Below are 14,257 nucleotides of genomic sequence, written 5' to 3'. Positions count from 1 at the left end.
CCTTATACAAGGGAATAATCACCTCCTTATCCCTGCTAGAAAAATTCCTGTATATCATTGACAAGACACCATGAGCTACTCTTGCAGCCCGTCTGCACTGCTCAGAGAACTTCATATCTGCCTGCACAATTACCCCCAGGTCATTTTCATTCTCTACCACTGTCATTGTAGTATCACAGAGTTGATACGTTGCTCTGGGGTTGCTGTTTCCCATATGTAGTACTTTACATTTGTCAATGTTAAACTTCATTTGCCACCTCTCAGCCCATCTGCTCAACCTTTCCAGATCCTGTTGCATCAGCATAGTGTCAGTAGTGCCCTTGACAACAATGCCAACCTTTGTATCGTCTGCAAACTTGGACACTAAGCTTGATATGCCATCATCAATATCATTTATAAATACAGAAAACAACAATGGACCCAACACTGAACCCTGAGGGACTCCACTAATAACATTAGTCCACGATGAGCAGTGTCCATTGATTACCACTCTCTGTCTTCTCCCCCTCAACCATCCCTTTATCCATAGCAGCAATTTGCCTCCAATGCCACACTGCTCCAATTTGTGCAGCAGTCTTCCATGTGCAACAGTATCAAAAGCCTTTCTAAGATCCAAGTATATAATACTGAAGTTATTCCTTGCATCCAGTTCTTTTGTGACTGCATCATAGTATCCGATCAAATTGGTCAGGCAAGACTTCCCCTTAACAAAACCATGCTGTGTCCGAGCTATAACTGAAGTCTTGTCTAGATGATCCTGCAGTGCTTCTTTAACCAGTGCGTCCATTAATTTCCCTGGAACAGAAGTTAAACTCACAGGTCTATAATTACTTATGTCAGCCTTTGATCCTCTTTTGTGAATTGGGGTCACATTTGCACATCTCCAGTCTGTGGATACCTCCCCTGAGTCCAAGGAAGCTCTCATAATTATGGCTAAGGGTTTGCTTACTTCCTTTGCTGCCTCATTTAATATAACTGGATAGATCCCATCCACCCCAGGTGCCTTTGTTGTGTTTATCTTCAACAATTTCTCCTCCACTTTACTCTCAGCTATTACAAGATTCTCTAGCTTACTGCCAGAGTTGAATACACCCCTGGCATTCCCCTCCCTGAATAACTCATCATGTGTGAATGTCGATGCAAAATATTTATTTAGTTTGTTAGCTACCTGAGAAGGATCATCAGCAGTTGACCCATCGATATCGAGTGGACCAATCTGATTCATCCCCTTCCTTCTAGAGTTTACATAAGTAAAGAACACTTTGCTGTTTTTCTTTGCATCCCTTGCCAAAGATTTCTCGTAATCTGCCTTTGCCTACCTAACCTCCTTTGTAACTTGGTTACAGATCAACTTGTATCTATCATAGACTTCTGTGTCACGTGTTAATTTATATGTATCCCATGCATTTTTCTTCTCTGTCATATGTCTCATTAGTTCATCTGACATCCATATAGGCCTAAACTTTGAACAATATTTCTTATTTGGTATGTAAAGCCTAGTATCTTCCAAGATAAGTTCTTTGAATGCTTCCCATGTTGAATTTGCTGTTGGTAACATCTTCAGTTGGTCCCACTGTATAGAATTTAAATACTGTCTCGGACCATCGTAGTCGCCTTTACGAAAGCAAAGCGAAATTATTCGCTGTATGATTCCTTTTGCCTCAAAGGTGGTACTTATGCATATGTTCCTTCTGATATTCCCTGTCAGAGACTTGGCAATTTGGAATCTTCTCTGGCTTAAAATCCCTCTACCTCATTGTGTCAAATTCATCTGTTGTCTCTACCATTCTCCCAACTCCACTAATCACTTGGAGCTCTTTGACTTCCTCTCTTTGCAACTTGACTTTCTCCAGTCCAACTTTCGTAACAGTGAGGTAATTTTCCTTGGTGATTTCAATGTTCACAACTCCAGCTGGCTTCCGTTTTCTAGTCACACCAACCCAGCTGGTTGAGATGCTGAGGCTTTTGCGATTACTAATGACCTTGCACAGGTTGTTCATTTACCTACAAGAATACCGGACAATCCTAATCATACAGCCAATACGCTTAATCTTTTTCTCACAAACAACCCTTCTAAGTACACAGTCGAAGTGAGAGATCTTTAAGCACTTCAGATCACAAGTTGGTGATTGTCTCTTCCCCAATGGAGCCTTTATCTCATGGCTATTCCCAACCTCGTATTGTTTGGCATTACAAGAATGCAAAATGGAATGACCTGCAAGATTTCTTTTCCTTGGTCGGATTACTGTTTCAAAACTTCTGATATCACTTTTTGCTCAGATCGTGTCAGTAAAATTATTCTTGCGGGAATGGAATCCTTTATCCCACATTCCACTTTAAAATCTCATCCTTTATCTAAACCTTGGTTTTCCAATAAATGTGCTAAGGCTGTTCAAGAGAAGAACGTTGCATATCATAATTGGCTTGTTTCTAATTCTTTGATTTCATTTTCTGCCTACACCAAAGCTCACATCAATTGTAAAGCAGTTATTAATCAGTCCAAACTAGAGTTTGAACAGGCTAAGAGTCGAAAACTTGCTTCTTGCCCTAATGGTAGCCGAGCATTCTGGTCTCTTGCCAAAGCTATTGGCCACAACTTTTGCCCATCTCTGCTCCCACCTCTGTCCAAACCAGATGGTTCTATTGTCACTTCAGCCAAGGATAAAGCTGACCTGCTAGCATCCCATTTTTCTTTCAACTCATGTATTAATGATCTTGGTAAAACACCTCCCCCCATTCCCAACAAGCTCGATTCAAAGCCTCCTGTGGTCTTCCGTCAAAAGGATGTCAGAAGAATTTTGGCAAATCTTGATGCTAAGAAAGCTCCAGGTCCTGATGGTATTTCTCCACTTGTTCTCAAAACCTGTGCTCCTGAACTTATTCCTGTTCTTTGCTGCCTTTTTTCACTTTCTTATTCCAAAGGTGTTTTTCCTTCTGCTTGGAAATTTGCTCATATCCAGCCAGTTCCTAAACAGGATGACAAGTCCCTCCCATCCAATTATCGTCCCATTGCGATTACTTCTACTCTTTCCGAAGTAATGGAGAAATCAATTAACCACCAACTCTTAAACTACCTAGAAACCTTCCATCTGATCAACGATCACCATTATGGATTCCGTCAGTGTCAATCCACTGGTGTTATTCTGACTTATGTTACCCATTTATGGACTAATTCAATGGAAAAGTTCGGTGAGACACAAGTAGTTGCTCTTGACATATCAAAGGCTTTCGATCGTGTTTGGCATAAAGGTCTTCTAAACAAGCTTCCATCTTATGGTTTGCCAACTGTTTTTTGTAATTGGTTATCCAGTTTTCTCCCTGATCGCTCACTGAGAGTGATGGTAGATGGCTCTGTCTTCTAACTTCTCCGCTAATGCCAGTGTCCCCCCAAGGTTCAGTTCTTTCCCCCACTCTTTTCCTCTTGTATATTAATGACCTTCTTCCATTGACTGAAAATCCCATCCATAGTTTTGCCGATGATATCACATTGCATTCCACTTTCCATTTTGAGAAACCTTGTCCTGCTCAATCAGCTTCAACTTCTCGAAAATCTGCTACCAATTCCTTAGATGCCGATCTCTAAGTAATTCTCCAGTGGGGCAAAGACAACTTAGTTGATTTCAATCCTTCTAAATCTCAGTTTTGTCTTATATTTCACAAAAAGGATTCTTCTGCTCCTATGCTTATCTTTGGTAAAACTCCGATTTCTAGGCACAATGATATATCTCTTTTGGGGATTACCCTGACTTCTAATCTCTCTTGGCACAAGCACATTACAAATATTGCTTCCTCTGCATCTAAAAAACTTGGTTTTCTCTTTCACTCTTGGCATTACTTTTCTTCCAAACAGCTGTTCACTCTTTACAAATCGCAAATCCACCCAACCATGGAATATTGTTCCCACAACTGGGGTGGTGCCCCCAAAATCTCTCTCAGACTTCTTGATTCCGTTCAGACGAGGGCAGTTAGGTTAATTAATGATTCATCTCTAACAGAGTCTCTCCACTCGCTGTCTCATAGATGTACTGTTTCTGCTGCATTCCTCTTCTACAGATATTTCCATGGGTACTGTTCTTCTGAATTGGCTTCTGTAATTCCCGTTCTCTCTTTAAAAACAGTCTGAACACGTGCCGCCACCAGCCAACATCCATTTACTGTCCAACTTCAAACTCACAGAACCAACTTTTCATCTTCCTCATTTATTCATTCAACTGCCGTTTTCTGGAACAAACTTTCTTCATACGTATTTCCTGAAGATTATAGTCTACAGAAGTTCAAGTCCAATGTCAACAAATATCTTCTTTCGTCTTCTCAACCTCCAACCCAAGCACGGTACTAAGTACTATAGGTTCTAATACCTATTGTGTTTGAGGTTTACATAAAAAAAAAAAAAAACCTGGCATCCCAGACGTTTTCAATTATGTTTGACTATAACATGACCTATTTCTGTTTTAGACAATAATGGGAACTTTTGTTCAATAAGCTAAAACATTTGCATTTACTGTCCACTGATGCTTTGCTGTTAAACCTTTTCTGTTTCATTTCATTGGCGCATACAGTCTTTCCAACAAGATTTATTCCGGCTTATAACCTATATTTCAAGCAGTCTATATTTTAAATATATTTATAATTGAACGCTGAGGGTTTATTCCTGGAAATCTATCCACCCTCTTTTTGGTTGCTTTTGTAAACTTACCAACTATGTTTAATATAACACAAGTACAGCCACTCCCTAATTAACGTAAGGGTTGTGTTCTGTGGAACGCTACGCAAGTCAATTTTTATATAAGTTGGAATTTCCCTAAATAAGCATTTAGGGAAATTCCACACTCACAACTATGCGTGCTGAATTTGATTGAAACAAGAAAGAAAATGTTCAACAAACATGTAAATAGAATTATTCAATTTTTTTATCTCATGTGCAGGAAAAATGACAAAAAGTGTACAAAATTTCAAAAATTTCAAAATTATAAAAAGGGAGAGGAGACAGGCATAACGTTAGCAAGTTTTACCTTTCGAGCGTCATTACCAGAATTAACTGTCCAGCTGATAAGTACGCCACTGCAGAAGTTGAGGGCTGTGGATATATAGAACGTTTTTTTCCAACTCATCACAAAATTTCTCTGCAGCTGCAGAATTGGCACTGGTGACTTCAACGCATATTTTAATGTTCTGGAAACCAGCGCGATGCTTGAACCTATTAAACCACCCATTGCTTGCCACGAACTTGGCTTTAGATTTGCCATATGTATCGTTATCTTCATAAATACATCTTGCTTGAATGGCCGTTAGATTCAGGGGCACTTGCTTCTGAATCTGATTTTCCATCCATATTATCAATAGCTTTTCTATCTTTGATATAGCACCTGAACACTGGTTTGTGATCATTGTTGGAGCAGACTGGCCCTGGTGTGAAATATGTTGATGCTTTAAATTGTTCTTTTATACGTGCACTGCCGCTTAAAATAGTATTCACTGTTGAAGGAGTGAGAGACCTAATTCCGTGCAATTGATGACAAACTTTGTCCTGCTTCGTACTTCTTAATTAATCATCTTCATTTCTAAATCAATTTTGTTTCATTTCTTTCCTAGCACTGCCAGCACTTGCACTTTCCGTTGGTCACTTTTCCTTCATCATTATAATAAGTAAATAGGAATGAAGAGAAGATTCTGAAAATTTATTTTTGTTTTTTATATGATTGAAGATTTCAGTGAAGGGGGAACACATTTCACCATGATAATGTAAAAACCCAAACCCACACAACTGCAGTTATCGGGATTATTGCAAATGCAATAAAATCAAGTTTATTACACGTTTATAATTAGATGCACTAACAGAAAAGCTCAATAAACTAGAAAATGCAAATTGTTTTTATTGTTTTATGGTAGTGACCTCCAGAAATGTGTTTTAGAAAAATATCACAAAGGTGTTCAAAATTGATTCTTATAACAGGACATATGATAACGATTAAAATTGTAGTGCAATTTCCATTATAAAAATGACCTTTTAGAGCGATAAACAGCTTAGTTATATAGCAAAAATTTTGACTTCCAAAGTCTTGGAACGAATTACCAAAAAAAAAAAAAAAAAAACAAAACAAACAATGTATTGGGTTCACATTACGATATTTTCACGATACCTCCATTTATCCCTACAAATGCAAAATACATTTCCATGATTTTTTTAAGTTTGCACCAGCTGGCAAAAACTTATGTAAAGTCAAATTTCCGTAAATTGAGTATTATGTAAGTCGGGGAGTGGCTGTATTTTAAAATGAATGTATCCATGTATCAAAGAATTAGATAGGTTTTTTATGATTTGATTATTTTAATTCAATCATATAATAAATAAGGTTTATACCTGACACCTAAAGAGTTTCTTCCAGCATTTAATGCATTTCAAAATATTTTCCATCCTTACTTAAATGATATAAGTGAGCTATTTCAATTAGTAAATAATAGATAGCAGATAACCACATACAGGTCACTCAGCTGCAATCAATACAAATGGATCTCATACAGTGAATAGTTTTGTATCATAAGGAGAAAAAAAAAAGAAAACTTACCAGTCAAATATACAATTCCATCAAATTTTTTACAGAGATCTTTGGTGATTGCAAAACCAATACCCTTATTCCCACCAGTTACCTATATAATAAAAATATTAGAACAAGTTATCCTAATTGTAAATGTGGCTTATCTATAAAATTCACATATACCTAGCATTTATATACCTTCTGAAACAGAATTATTGATTTCTGTTGATTGATTTAAAATTATTGTTTATGATTATTGATTTAAAATTTTCCATATGCTTCTCTGCATGGGAAAACCAACTGTCAGGGTTACATTCAATCTAAGTTTTTGTAGCTTAACAAAATTTTATAACTTACTTGCTATTAAATAATTAAAATTTATTTAGTGATTTTATAGTTGTAATAATATTATAATGGAATATAATATTATACCAACCTTAAATCCTCTGATACCAGTAAAATCACATAAGATATTGCAACTTTGAGGGCCATTTACATCTAATTCAATATCACAAAGGCATTCAAATGTTTTGGAAACAGTTTTACTTTGTTCAATTAAATTTGTCTCTGAAATACTATCTTCAGTCATAAAAAAAAAATCTTCAAAAAGTGATACTGAAGTGCAGATAATGTACAATTGTACAAAGTGTGAATGTGTAACCTTTTGAAATGATTTTACACCTTTCTGGTTAGCTCTGAGCCAGCTGATCTTAAGATATGATTCCAAATTTTTTTTGCAAAGAATTCTTGTTTTCCTTATCCAACAGAAAAGGATAAATTAAACATTATGTAAACAAATAATGATTCACAAAATTAAACACTGTTATACCATATCTCCTGGAAGAAGTGATCACTGTAGTTTCCCTAAACTTTCAATTTATTTTATTTGGTAGTTTGATTTTTAATTTCTGTTCAAATGAAGGCAGTAGTTGCCACATCTTCAACATTACTAGTTGCAGTTTGCAAGAATTCCTTTAATGATATAATAGTGTTTAATTTTGTAAGTCATTATTAGAAAAAAATAAGTCAGCTTTATGTAGCAATTCTGCAACAATTACAAATCTAGCAGTGCACTGTATATTTGTGAAACTTTCAGCACCTGCATGCAAACAGAAAGTGCCACCCATCGCAACAGAGAAATGTCAAAGTGCCACCATCAAATTCTAGCACCTGGATACAGTCACTTCCAAGCAAAAGAAATATGTCATATTAACAAAAAAAAAAAAAAAACCCTAATCGCTGTGCTCTTCAACACCTTTCAAGGAGAAACCATGGTCAAAATTCCCAGAGACAAATTTTTTCGCCATGTCTTCACTCATGCTTTGTAAACAGGCTTAGCTATTTCTCCACAATTCAACACATCATTTCCAGAAGTGACATCCACAACTTCCCTCAATAACAAGGGGCTACTGTTAAGGGTTAGGAAAAAAAAAATTAAAAAAACCAACACGATATTTTGCTACTAGCAAAATATAACTTTACTTTCGATATTTGCTTGAAAAGTTGTCTGTCTGTAATGCTCATTTTATTTGAAAGTACACAGAAAAGTAAGAGAATTACCAAAATGCAGTTAAACTTTTTTCAAAAATATTAACAATCATAATTATGATAATGAACGAAAGTGACAAGCATGTCATAATTTTCTGGAAGGGGAAAAAATGATATAACCGGTATACTAAAAAAATAAATTATTTTTTTAGTATTATATATATATATATTTTATTTTTTTTTTTTTTTTATTATTAAACTTTTCAAGGGAAACAAATTTCGGTACGTTTTGACCCAAATTCAAAGAGCGAGAGATGCACTTCACTACGTGGTAAACGAAGTGGCTTCATCATTATATGGGTTGGAACGGGTCACCGACAGAGAAAAATTGGAATTACATCATTTATATAACTAGCATAGATCTTGTTATGTTATGTTGCATGACGGTGAAGACCTGTTTTCTAATATTATATAACTAGGTTTTTGAAAAAATTTATACACCTTACCACTGCAATCCGGGTGGTCGTCATCTTCAACAAAATTAATTGCAAATATAAGACTCGTCTATCTAAACGCTTTCCTTGAAGGCGAACCACTAAACCGGAATGAGTCGTTCGTAGTCAAGGTCAGTATAATCTACCTTTAACACGTGCAACGAGAGCGATAAGCCCCAATAAATATTTAAGAAGTCGGTTTGCCTTATATCTTTCAAACAGTCGCGGCCTTGGGTTTCAAGTACAGGACTAGAATTGCAGTGGTCCGCCCGTTTATACTAAAATTACCTAATATTGATACAAGGTTGAAACCAACCACATGCTAATATTAAATATTAATAGCACCTAAAACCTTCTCCTTATATTGGTCAAAACTTGTTCTTTTTTTTTTTTAAGTAATCATATTGCATAATTGGTCTGTTCCAGATAGCGATATATTACAGGGTGGTATTGAAACTGACTATTATAAAAAAAATAAAATAAAATAAAATAAAAAAGGGAAGGGAAAATGCTTTTTTCAATTTAATATCCTCGCTTTCGCCAAAGTTCAAAGGTACTTCACAATGTTCGAGATACTTTGTGTGGGATGAAAGACGGGTAATAGAGAAGATTGATTATTATCCGTTTGTCTTCTCTAGGGGATGATATAGATTCCAATCCTTTAAAATGAAGCGTCGTGTCGCTTAGGTGCAAGGTCCTATCAACCAGAAAAGTCTAGGTGCACCTAAAGGAATATCACCATCCACCTAAAGGAATATCGCGCTTTGACTGTCTTCAAGCAATTCAGAAGTTGCGTAGTTGATACTATACGTACGTAGCCTCCGCATCATTAAAATTCTACACTTGTCCTCCCATGATAACATATTGTAAAATCATGTCGCTGCGAAATTAATTGTTCAAAGTTGAGAAATTGGTATGCAGTAACAAAAAGAGTGAAATTATTGACTATGAAAAGAGTATGCTATATACAGTACATACAGCAATGCTATATACAGTACATATTTAATATATGTACTGTATATAGGTAACGGTCTACTGAAGACGCGAAGTACAATACACCCTCACGGGTAGCACACTTGGAAGAATTATACAACCCCTATAAATGTTCCTTATATACTTGGAGCCCTGACAAATGGGGTACAATTCTGTTCTCTGATGAGTCCAATTTTATCCTACAAAGTGATTCTAGACGTTATTTCACCTGGAGACAACAAGGAATGCGGTACTGCCCCTCCAACATCAGAGACAACAGCCCCAACCTAAGGGACACTTCGGTTGGAGCTGTGGTCTCTTGTGGTGTGGAATAATGATCAACGGCTGCAGCCCTCTTCATGTTTTTGATAGAGGTACCGAGAATAGAACCTAGAACCCTGTGCGCGACTTTTTAAGGGAGTGGTTGGCCCAAATTTTCTTTTCATGCACGACAACGCCACTGCACATAGATCTCAAGTGATGAAGGAATATATTGAAACAGGAGATATCCAATGGCTGCTGTGGCCAGCACGATCAGTAGATTTAAATCCGATCTAACATGCGTTGCAAGCCAACTCCCCGGCCACTTGGTGAGCTAAGGTCTGCGTTTTGAAAGAGTGGGATTTGTTGCTACAGAATCTCGTTTGTTTGTTTATTTGTTATTTGGTTTTTAGGAGCATTAGCAACTAAGGCCGTATTGCTCCGTGAATATGCGGTGGTCATTCCCTGACCTTTCCGCATCCTCCGTATTTGGTGGTGACGGGCTTGAACCACGGTCTAATCAAGAAGCGTGTGCTAGGCACTGCTGCTCCTTCCCACCTAGCTACGGAAGCGCCCCACACAGAATCTTGTAGGCACCCTTATATCGCGCATAGTTCACCGCTGTCAGGCCTGTTTAGCCGTCGGAAGGATCATATGCCGTACATGTGACGATAGGAGGACGGGGGTATGTGGTATGTATCATGTTTCGAGCATCTTGTATCGACGTCTGTAATGTGACCTTTTTGGTAATTCTTGTACAACTCCTATAAATATCCCTTATACTTGTCCGAAGGCTGTCTCCTCATTTCATCGTTATTCTATGGTACCCCACCATTGTAGAAGTTGATAGCTTAAATAAATTCAAGGGAAAACTAGACAACATTTGGAGCGAGTGGATGGGTGAAATGAAAAGTGGTTTTTTTTTTTGTTTTTTTTTTTGGCTGATGCTATATAAGCTCGCTTTCTTGCATCATGTGCTTTTACTAATACTAATACCAAATTGTTTTCGTTTCATCGCACACTGCACGAGTTACACCGCATTTTCTACGTGTTCTGTTAATTTTGTAATTTGTGTATAAAAAACATACTACAAACTATTTTAAGATTTTTTATTAAGCATTCAAAAGTTTACAGGTAAAAATACACTGAGTGATCACTGAATTATGACCTCCTACTTCGTAGATCCTCCTTTTCCCCTCAGTACAACAGCTATCCGACGTGGCATTGATTCAACAAGATGTCGGAAGCGTTCGGGAGATATGGACAACCAAGCTGTGCGTAATGCGGCTAGCACTGCAGGTATGCAGGTGACTGGCATATCCAGACGCCTGATATGCCTTTCCATACTTTCCCACAAGTGCTCTAAGGGATTGATATCGGTGGAGTTCAGAGGCCATTCGTTATGCTGGAAGTCAGAACTGTGGTCCTCAAACCATTCCTGCACATCAAGTGCCCGATGGCTCGACGCATCATGTCAGATCTTCATCTTGGAAAACATCATCGCCATTTGGGAAAAAGTGTAACAGGACGATAGTAAGGTGGAAGTACCATATATTACCATAACACCCTAGCGGGGTTTGTGGCAGCACCCGTAAGTAAACAATATTTTTGCCGCGAACCTTATGAATATTCACACTGAGTGGGATAAATAAAGACAATAAATAGTATTGCAGTTATTTTAGCAGCAAAAGTTTGGTAAATGAAATAGTGGGATAAATATAGACCATAAATATTCTAGTACAGTTTATTTGTAAAGAAAACATTCAATAAAACTTCAAACATGCACAAACTAAGCTATGCCTATATATATTCTAGGGTTGAATTTGAAAGGTTCCGCAGTACTGCCCAGACACGATAGGAGGCAGTATATGATGAGAGCCTTGTCAATCAACTCGGCTCTGGAGAGATTGTGCAAGGCTCATGGGGTAGAATTTTTTTTTAATATGGTCTGTGCTTGCTAACAGGAGAGACTGCTTCTACAGGGCTGGAATACACTTAAATAGAAAGGATGCAAGAATATTTGCTGATGATATCGAGGCAGTGTTAGATGGGTCGGAAAACTGCTAGCTTGGGGGCATTCACAGAATAAAAGCTTAACAGTAGCCACAGGTAGAAGCGAAAGCGATTCTTGCACTGCTTCTATTCTAGCGAGAAGCAGCCTAGAGAGCAAGTGGCTGGTGACTTCAAGAGCTGCTGTGAGTCAAATAAATACATGGGCTGTGTTAGGGTAACTAAGAGAAAGAACAGGTGCATGTATACTTGCATGTATACCAATCCTAGAAGTACGGTAAATAAATTTGATGAACTATGGGAAATCGTTGGCAAGAATGCAAAGAAAAACAACAAAGACTCTTTATGTACACTCTAGAAGGAAGGGGTTGAATCAGATTGGTCCACTTGATATCGATGGTTCAACTGTTAATGATCCTGCTCAGATAGCTGATAAACTGAATAAGTATTTTACATCTATATTCACACATGAGGAATTCTGTAAGGAATGGGAGTACAGAAGTTTACTAAACTCTAACAGGGAGCTAAATGATTTTGTAACCACGGAGAGCAAACTGGAGAGGAAATTGTTGAAGTTAAACATAAAAAAGGCGCCTGGGGCACATGGAATCTATCCAGTTATATTGAAGGAGGCAGCGAAGGAAGTAAACAAACCCTTAGCCATAATTATGAGAGCATCCTAAGATTCAGGGGAGGTCCCCATATGACGCAACAATGAATCACAGGAAGCTGCTTGTTGCTGCATGTTGAGACATGTTCATACGTGCATAGTAGCCGCCGCGCCAAGTCGATGGGCTCAGTTATTCATTAGTAGTGAGAGTGTAAAGTGCTTGCGATGGCATCGTGGTCACGAAATGAGATAAGGACAGTTTTGCGGTATAATTTCGTGCGTGGTTTAACCATAGACCAGTGCTTAGAAGAAATGACTCTTGCACTAGATGATCATTGTCCACATCGTACAACGATATTCAGGTGGTATAGAGAATTCTAAAGGGGAAATTTCACTCTGGAGGATTCTGAGAGGCCGGGAAGGCCACGAACGTCAGTTACGGCGGAAAACGTTACTGCTGTGAGGAAAATGCTTGACGAAAACAGGCGAGTGACCTACCAACAGATAGAGGATACTTTGGGCCTAAATGCACCAGCAATTCGTTCGATTCTGCAAGATCATTTGCACGTGAAGAAACTTTGTTCTCTCTGGGTGCCGCATCAACTGACTGAAGAGCAGATGACACGACGTGTGACTTGGTGCCGGGAGATGTTAAAAAAGTTTGATAAGGGACAATCTCGGTATGTGAACAACATCGTGACAGGTGACGAGACTTGGCTGTACTATTACGATCTGCCGACCAAGGCTCAAAACAAAGTTTGGGTCTTTGATGATGACGACACACCCGTAATTGTCAGAAAATCCCGATCTGTAAAGAAGAAAATGATAGCTGTATTTTTCAAATCGAGTGGAATTGTGGAACGTGTCGTTTTGGACACGCAGAAGACAGTCACAGCTAAGTGGTATACTGAACAATGCCTGCCTAAAGTCATTGGATCTATGAAGAACCTGCGGCCAAAGTCAAGAATGGACACCTGGTACCTCCATCACGATAATGCTATAGCTCGCCGCGCCAAAGCCTGCACCGAATATTTGACCACGACAGGACTGAAACTTCTCGAGCACCCTCCCTACAATCCAGACCTTGCTCCCTGCGACTTTGCACTGTTCCCGCATGTGAAAATGAAGCTAAAAGGGAGGCGGTTTTCCAGTGATGAGGACCTTCTACGGGCTTGGGACAACGAGTGTGCTTTACTCCCTAGTGAAACTTGGCAGAGCTGGTTTAAAGATTGGTTTCGGAGGATGGAGAGGTGTATTGAATGTAGAGGAAATTACTTTGAAAAAATGAAATAAACATAGCTGTATTGCAAAACTTTCCTAGTACCCTTTGTAGATATCAACTGCTACAGGCTTTCAAAATCGACAATAAAAAAAAAAAAAAAAAAAAAAGATGAGGAGAAGAAGTAGAAAGGAAGCGAGTTACTTCAACAGTTACATGTTTTTTTTTACACCAAGAATATCACGAATTAGTTTAATTCTTCCTTTGCCTCTGTAGAACGTACTTTTACTAAATTAAAATTAATAAATAAATAAAAAAAAGATTTTCGATCTACAATGACTCAGAATACCTTGACCTCACTTGATTATTAGACAACTTTCCATTAGCAAAGCCACAAAACTGAGCCAATGAGCCAGAAAAATGAAAGATAATAATTATATGTATTCAGTAGCGTAGCTACCCTTTTTCAGGCCCGGAGGCAAAGAACATGTTCAGGCCCCTACTTAATTAATGAAAATTGCAAAAACAGGAGACAGCCAAAGACGACAAGCCCCTAAAGGGCCCGGGCTCCGGAAGCAATTACCTTGCCTGCCTACATGGTAGCTACGCCACTGTATGTATTCAATTTATCAGAGTTTTGAATGCGTTGAGTTGGTAGGTTAGTTTG

At 38.1% G+C, this 14,257-nt stretch overlaps 1 protein-coding gene across 1 annotated transcript in view; it reads right to left on the bottom strand.

Annotated features, from left to right (window-relative positions):
- Positions 1–8,783, bottom strand: part of LOC150079608 (carbonyl reductase [NADPH] 1-like) — a 52,809-nt gene extending 44,026 nt beyond the window's left edge. Inside the window, exons 1-2 of the mRNA XM_090383989.1 lie at positions 8,531–8,783; positions 6,567–6,648 (exon numbers count right to left, since the gene is read on the bottom strand). Of these exons, the coding sequence (XP_090240115.1) occupies positions 6,567–6,648; positions 8,531–8,554 (106 nt within the window). The 5' untranslated portion in view covers positions 8,555–8,783. The remainder of the gene's footprint in view (positions 1–6,566; positions 6,649–8,530) is intronic.
- Positions 8,784–14,257: the final 5,474 nt, after the last annotated feature.

The sequence above is a fragment of the Mastigoproctus giganteus genome, chromosome 10 (assembly GCF_048544385.1).
Source record: "Mastigoproctus giganteus isolate SK-2022 chromosome 10, ASM4854438v1, whole genome shotgun sequence".
Taxonomy (NCBI): domain Eukaryota; kingdom Metazoa; phylum Arthropoda; class Arachnida; order Uropygi; family Thelyphonidae; genus Mastigoproctus; species Mastigoproctus giganteus.
Note: the sequence above shows the minus strand (reverse complement) of the source record. Positions and strands in the feature narration are given on the sequence as shown.